The sequence below is a fragment of the Malurus melanocephalus genome, unplaced genomic scaffold (assembly GCF_030028575.1).
Source record: "Malurus melanocephalus ecotype Western Australia unplaced genomic scaffold, MMel_1.1 scaffold_590, whole genome shotgun sequence".
Classification (NCBI taxonomy): Eukaryota; Metazoa; Chordata; class Aves; order Passeriformes; family Maluridae; genus Malurus; species Malurus melanocephalus.
Genome location: NW_026623822.1, coordinates 112231 through 119606, shown reverse-complemented (window position 1 = coordinate 119606; position 7376 = coordinate 112231). Strand labels below are relative to the sequence as shown.

At 40.3% G+C, this 7376-nt stretch overlaps 1 protein-coding gene across 1 annotated transcript in view; it reads right to left on the bottom strand.

The window, feature by feature from the left end:
* Positions 1 to 7376, bottom strand: part of TNFRSF8 (TNF receptor superfamily member 8) — a 17266-nt gene that overhangs the window by 8943 nt on the left and 947 nt on the right. The window contains exons 2-3 of the mRNA XM_057382861.1: positions 2264 to 2354; positions 599 to 723 (exon numbers count right to left, since the gene is read on the bottom strand). Of these exons, the coding sequence (XP_057238844.1) occupies positions 599 to 723; positions 2264 to 2354 (216 nt within the window). The remainder of the gene's footprint in view (positions 1 to 598; positions 724 to 2263; positions 2355 to 7376) is intronic.

Below are 7376 nucleotides of genomic sequence, written 5' to 3'. Positions count from 1 at the left end.
ATGGAGAGTGGGGCCAAAGCTCAGCACCACCATTTCAAAGCTCAGGAGGCAGAGCGAGGTGCTGCCCCTCTTTATGATCACAGGCTGAGCTTAAAGCTCACATTCATTCCACCCCTTATTATGGGACACCTTCCACTGTCCAACCTGGCTTTGGACACTGCCAGGRATGGAGCAGCCACAGCTTCTCTKGGCACCCTGTGCCAGGGTCTCACCACCCTCACAGGAGAAGGATTTCTMCCTRATMTCTAATCTAAACCTGCCCTCTTTCAGTTTACAGCCATATGAGGGTAATTTAAGCCATGAATAATTGGAGAAGTCTGTAAATAACATAAGACAGAAAGCAGAAACCAGACTGTGACAGCACTGGAGGAGAGSATTTTTAGGCAGTCCCAGGTCAGTGGCACTGATTATGTGCAAGGTAACATTCTGTAACCAAGGATGCCTAATTTTGCTGTGGAAATTCTAAACAAATAAAATACAAATTAAGTAAATAAAATATAAAATAAAATAYACACAKAAATATGAATAAATATGAATAAAATAAAATATACACAGAGAGAGAATATAACTGTGAGGTATGTGTGGGGAAAAGCAAACCTTTTGAGCATGACACACAGGCATAACATTGTGGCTTTGGGAAATCATTGTTCACATATTCRTCAGGTCCACATGTCATGCAGTCTTCAGCTGGGTCCTGAGGACATGCTTTCTTTTTAACATAACCTGGAAAAAAAAAAAAAAAAGCCAGATATGCAGGAAACCTGTCCAGAATGGGCAGAAAACCATCCTGAAATGTTCTTGTCTGCTTGTTTGCCTGTCAGACACATTACCATAGTCTTCTCTTAATCATTTGGTTTCTCTACTAAATGACAAATTTATTTCTCAAATGTCATTTGGACATTTTTGCCTTTCCCATTCATGTGTTAAGGTTCAGGGACAGGACCATAATCCCAGGTGGAATRGACTGCTGCACAATGATGGGATGGCAAGTCATTTGCTGACAGAAAAGACACCCAAATCTCCATGAGGGTCATTCTCCTGCCATTCCTAAGTTCCCAGGGAAGTAGTTTTCATGTTTTCTTCATTCCTTTGATTAAAAGGACTTTTAGAAAAGCTCCTCTTTCTTTGCAGTGAGTTAGTAGCAGATAAGAACAGGTGTAGTGCTTGAAGGAGTAGTGGATGAATAAGATGAAAAAGGATTCTTGTAATTTTTATTGTGGTGGAGGCCCTGGAGGGTGTCAGGTGATGTCCAGAACTGACATGAGGATGTAGCAAAGGAGTGTCAGGAATTAGAAACTGAACTGATGGATCCTGGTGGCTCTTTGCAGCCTGGTAGAAAAAAAGAAAATCTCTGCCTCTCACCCAGCCTCACTAAGACATCCCTCAYCACTGAAGCTTTGGCAAAGCATGGTTTTGAAGAAGAAAAGAGCTTTTCTTGGGACTGTCAAAATTGCATCCCCACCCATTTTTTCTTTTATGGGACCATTTTCTCCATCCCTTGCATCCCTTTCCATGTCCAACTTCTGCAGGACTCCAGTGGTGTGGCCAGCAGTGCAGGACAACCCAGTGGGAATCCTGATGGAACTGGGTGCAAATTCTGACAACCAAACCCTAAACCCCTCTGTACCATCAGAACACAAATAAATGTCAGAAGTTTCCTTTAAGCAAAGTGAAAGAAAAAGAAAAGATTTCTGTAAGAAGATACAGATGGTGGTGAAGTACCACAAAATGCCCACCCACTGAGGGGTTTTTGGTSAAATGGGGCAGTTTCAGACATTTCCAGAACACTTGTCTCACCAAGCTGTTTCCTGGTGCTGACCTCATGTGCCTCTGAGTCACAAAAAGTTTCTAGCACAGCTTGCTGTCCCCTGATGGGGGCTTGTCTCATGTGAGAACGCTCTCTAAACTGTTGTGACTAAATCTACTAACATCAGATTTTCCATACCTTCATTTTTWAATTTTTGGTCTTTGAGAAGAAACTCATTTAGCCAAATTTCAACTTGCTGATTCACACCCAGGGGCAAGTTTGAAATGAATTGTTTGACTTGGCTACTTCACTGTTAAATGAAGTGATAAAACCCCACACAAATTCTATCCCATTATTTGGKTTGCATAAAGATTACACAGGAGCAGGACAGTGCAGAGGAGATCCACACCACAGTGATTCATTAAACTGCACTTTTTCTTCAGGGACAAAACACAACTTTGCAGATGCACAGGTTCCTGCTGTCTCAGTGTAAATTGGACTGAATTATAAACATACCTGAGGGACACCTGTGACAGCAGCTTTGTGAGGTTTCATCATAGAACCGATTCTCAACCATACCACAGGAATGAGGTGGGGTTAGTGATGTCTAGGAATTAAAAGAGACAAAAGACACAATTAGAAAAGAACAAATTCTGCACTAGAGCAGATCCCAATGCCCATCTCAAGCGATGGCAGATGGCAAAGAAAAGCCTGCAGTTTTTTGAAAATTCAAGCATCCCCAAAGTAATTTAATTATTACCTGCATTTCCTTTAGAAATCTTGCAGCAGTTAGCAAATTTTTAAAAAAGGATAAAAATCACTGACCTAAAATGATTTCATGTTAATTTGAGCTAAGATTTTTTTAGGGAAAAGAACAAAATCCCTAAAATCTGTAACAGATTTCCAGCTCTGTGTGCACTGGAGTAAGAARTGGTGCCATAATCAACATCATCTAAATCTACACAGATTTGGTGTAATCCACAAGAGGTAATTTCTGTTTGCAGCGCACCAGTTTTCTGTTTCTTTTGCAGTCATAATGTTTGAATTAAGGAACCTAAGGCTATGACTATTATAACCAATAAATTGTTWAACTTATCATTTAGAGACAATCCTACAAGAGGGTTTTGTYTCAAAAAGAAYGGTGCAAATACTCACATGATGAAGSCCTTATTCAAATARYTGATCCCACTTCTGTTTTGATTGAAGGTTTTTAGAAATAACCTTTCATTATTACATAACTGATACTTGTTTAGTTAAAGAAAAAAAAAACCATCATAAAATAGTTCTGATATTAGTCCAGAAAATGAAACTCAGCTACAAATTGCAACAAGAAGCATGTAATGAGACTTGGTTTTGGTGTGGCTGGGCCACTAAATGCTCTGGGAAATTACAGTGCTACWAGTGTTCTGATGAGAAAATCTGATTTTTGAATTTGGCATCGCCCTTAAGAATCCCCCAAAATGTTATTATCTGAATCTCATTTTCAGTATTTACTACAAGGCATGAACAGTGATTTTTTTTTTTTGTTAAGAATCAATAAGTAGATTCCCCAGAGATTTTACCACACGATACTGGTGAAGCAGTTAAATATTTCAGAAACTCTACATCTCACTTTCTGTAGGTGAATTTCCCACAGGTCTTTGAAATAATTCTTGCTGTCACCTGCTGCCTTTGTGCACCGTGCAGAATCTCACTACCCAACTCATTTCCTGTTCTGTTTAACACACMCAAAACACAGAAATTATTTAACTTCCATCAGAAAACAGGAACTTTCAATCRAGGAGGAAATTTCCAAAAGAACAAGAAATAGAAATATATCAAAACTATTAAATTTCATGGAGTTCCAGTAAGAGAAGTGAGAACTCTGACACATCTCTAAAAGCCTGGGGCATCCCTGGCAGCACATTTTGGAGCTGAGTGGAGCTGAGAGCAGATGTTTTTGCCTGACTCACACCATGATTACAGAGTGCACACGGTATTTTTCATCTCTAAGGAGGAAATCCCAGACTTCCAGGAGGAAAAGGAAGCGGAATCTCCTCAGGTCTGTGTGCAGGCAGAAACTCTGAGCCTGAACTGAACAGGAAATGAGCAGGCACTGCACAAAAAGTTGGTCATGAGTCAGTGAATTAATGGGTTTTATAAAGAAAATTAAAGAAACATCAGCATCCTGGCTAGAGGTAAGTCAGCCTGGACTCGTTTCTCTGCAAGAGCTACAGGAAGTCACCACAAAAAGCTGATTTTGTCTTCCTGGTTCTCCTGGGCAACCAACTCAGGCTGAAAATGAAGCTGAATTTTAAACAAGGGTGTGAACCCTTGAATTGTTGAATTATTTATGCAGCACATAAACTTACAATTTATTTAATTGTCTGGTTTGGGGTTTTAATAAAGGAACAGTGTCTATGTACAAATACGAAGAAGGGCTGCTTTCTAAAAAGTTACCTTGTTGAAAATACGAAAACCAGGAGTTTAGGATTAGATTCTGCTCCTGGAAATGATGCCTTAGGATTTTTAGTTTCTCTATTTTCATGCATCTGTATTCTTGTACTTCTCTAGTACAACACTAAAACTAYCRTTCTCYCATCTTTAGACAAAACAATYCCTGTCTGAGCTGAATCCAAGGACACCTCGCTGCCTCAGAGCCCCAAAATATGGAAACAACAGMGARTTGGGGGGAGCAARTTTGACATCAACACCTGAAAAGATCATTGGAGAATTAAGACCCATGATGTTAATAAGGCAGAACTTATAAAAGGTGAAGATCTYGTGAYTCWGKGYCCATTTTGGGTGCAGCCTCAGGAGGAGGCTTTGTCTGCCCTAATGTACCATGGGGCCTGTTAGGCCTGGATTAAAGCTGTCTATTCTCATTCTCTTAACTTTGTCTGGGCTGTGTTTCAGATCAGCCTGATTGATAAAGCATCAGCAATGCACAWTCTGGTTATGAATTTGACCTGAGAGAGTACTCAACCTTATTTTCCCCCTTTCCAGGGGAGGGCAGCTCTGCACTGCAGCCACCTCCAAAACACTCATCATTCACAGCTCCTCAACACGTGCTGCTGCCAAATGCACAGCTTTTTACAGAGCACAGCTTTGTTGCCAACTCTAATATTAGTGAGCCCAACCCTTTCTGCYGGGAAAGGAATTAATTTTAGCAAATCATAGCAGGATTTCTATGACTGAGAAACCACTTGTGAAGACTCCACCGCTTCTAAAAGTGCCTGCAAAATGCCTGTGAGTCCCCATCTGTTTGGTGGAGGTGTTTCATGAGTATAAAAATTAGTGTAGATCCTTTCAGTGAAAAATAACATTCATGTCAATGCTCAGCATCAGTCACCATGCCCCCATTCTTGTCATCCTTTTCCCTCTAAATCCTRAAGCTGTTTGAGTCCTAATGTGACCTGTCACAGCACAATGAGGCAAAATTCTGCTCTTAACACGCAGGAAGGATGGTCCCCAGATTTCTCTAGAAGAAATATCAGTTTTATCCCAATAACGTCTGCTTCTATCATTACAATTTACACTTCTGTTTGTTAATATGTATTACAAAAAAAAACCCCTCTAATATGCAAGGAAGATCACAGACATTGTGGACAGCAGATCTTTATCCTTCTCTCTGATTCTCTCTCTTCAAATAAAGGTTTTGGATTTAGGAGGGTTTGGAATATATCTTGTGAAGGGAAAGATCACAATTCCTATCCTGCTTGGACTGCTCTGTCACAGAATGCCCAGAGATGCCCTGGTTTAGAGTTTTCAGTGACCCAGCAGGCCAACTTTTTTCTTTCCTCTTCTGAATGCATTGAAAATCAAGGTCCAATTAAAGAAAGCAAACATATAAATACAAAGCATGTGGTGTTTTCAATGCTTGCTTGAGATAATTTGTTTTAGAAAACAGGCTTTTTATAGCTATTCTCACTTGCCTTATTTCTACAAAAACGTTTGCTATTCCAGTTTAAATAATGGCAGTTGTAAAGTTGGTGCTGAGTTCAGTGAGTTACTCTGCAATTCAGTCAGGACAAGGTTTGACTCATTTATTTATGGTCTTTTGAACTCATAGAGAAAAAGTGATGGTGAGGCAGAGTAAGAAATTGGCTTGCTACAAATGAGCTGTTAGCCAGGAAGCAAGCATATTACTGTTAAAAGAAAAAATTCTACCAGCAGTGGCTATTCTAGAACTGACTAATACTGCAGCAAAACAGTTAACTGTCTGTCAAGCTCCTATCCAAATTCTGACAGTACAGAAAAAGCTAAAAGCTACAGATAGTTTACTTGTACTTTACAGCTTCAAGTAGTCAAACTTCATCTGCTTGATAGCAAAGACAGAATCAACAAGTGAGAGTTCTCTGAATATAAAAAGAAACAAAACCCAACTGTGGACTGAAGAAAGATGGAACGTGGTTTAAAAACATGACCAGTAAKCTGCTCATGTTAGACAGTGTCAGCTGTACTCCAGCAGCAGTAAGAGCAATATTGCTGTGAGAGAGGCAATGACAGGGACACTGCAAAGTTGCTTATCTCAGTGGATAATCTATGGATTTATACCAGGTAGCTGAAAATTTTACATTATTCAAATTGAATAATGACAATGAATATCAGAAAATCAGATTTTCTCTCTGCCCATTCATTTTGTGAACAAATCACCAAAAGTGATGTCAAAGATAAAAAATGTCATCCTTTTTTTCTTCCATTGGTTTTCCTCCTAAAGYAGTCTGCATTCAGCACACTGGGCAAGTTTATCTGAATGACCTCCCAAATATTCCTCAAGTGAGCAAGGGCTACAGACTCCAATCCCACAAAACACTTATCCCTCTGTATTTCAGGAAGGAGACAGTGGCAGGACAGATAACCTGGGGAAAGTAAAGCAAACTTGCAATGTGGGAGGGGAATTTACTACTAAAGTCATAAGAGTAAACTCCTCTTACCAAAAGAACCAGGAGGATCTTTTTCAAATGTCTATGAAGCAGGTACAGAATTTTTTTTTTCATATATCTAATTGAAGTCAGTGTCTTGTTAAAAAATCAGGCAGCCCAAGTGATGTGCTGGATTTTCCAGTTCCAGTGTACAGCAGGTGTCTTGCTTGTATTTCCACCGTAAGGGAAATGGCTCATTTCAGATCCACACTCAGTGCAATTACTCACCTCCCTGACTTTACCTGTGCAAAGAGCCTCTGCGCCTGACCTTTTTATTTTAATGTGTGTTTTGAAGTGTCAGTCAGGGAAATCACCTGGGTTTATGCCAGGTGCTGAGGGCTCTTTGCCAAGTGACCCACAGGAGGATGGGCTCAGTGSCACTGTGGGGGTGGAAACAAACCCACAAGAGCTGCTCTGATTGCAACGGGGAGCTGGTGTGCATCTACAGCATCAGCTGAGTGCAGCCTATTTTAAAAATATTTTTGATTCAGAAATAACAGTGGATTCATGAGGAAATCAGCGTGAGAGGGGTGGGGGTTGTAAAGAGAAAGATCTATTATTCTTTAGCTTCTACACCTTTCAATTCACCCCTCCTGACCTGCACCAGCAGAGCTGTGCAAGGAATATCCTTATCACCAAGCACGAGGTAAGGATTCAAGTCCCCTTCCCCATCAAAACTTTCCTCATTCCACAGCCAGGATGTGCCTGTCACTGAGCACAAGGCA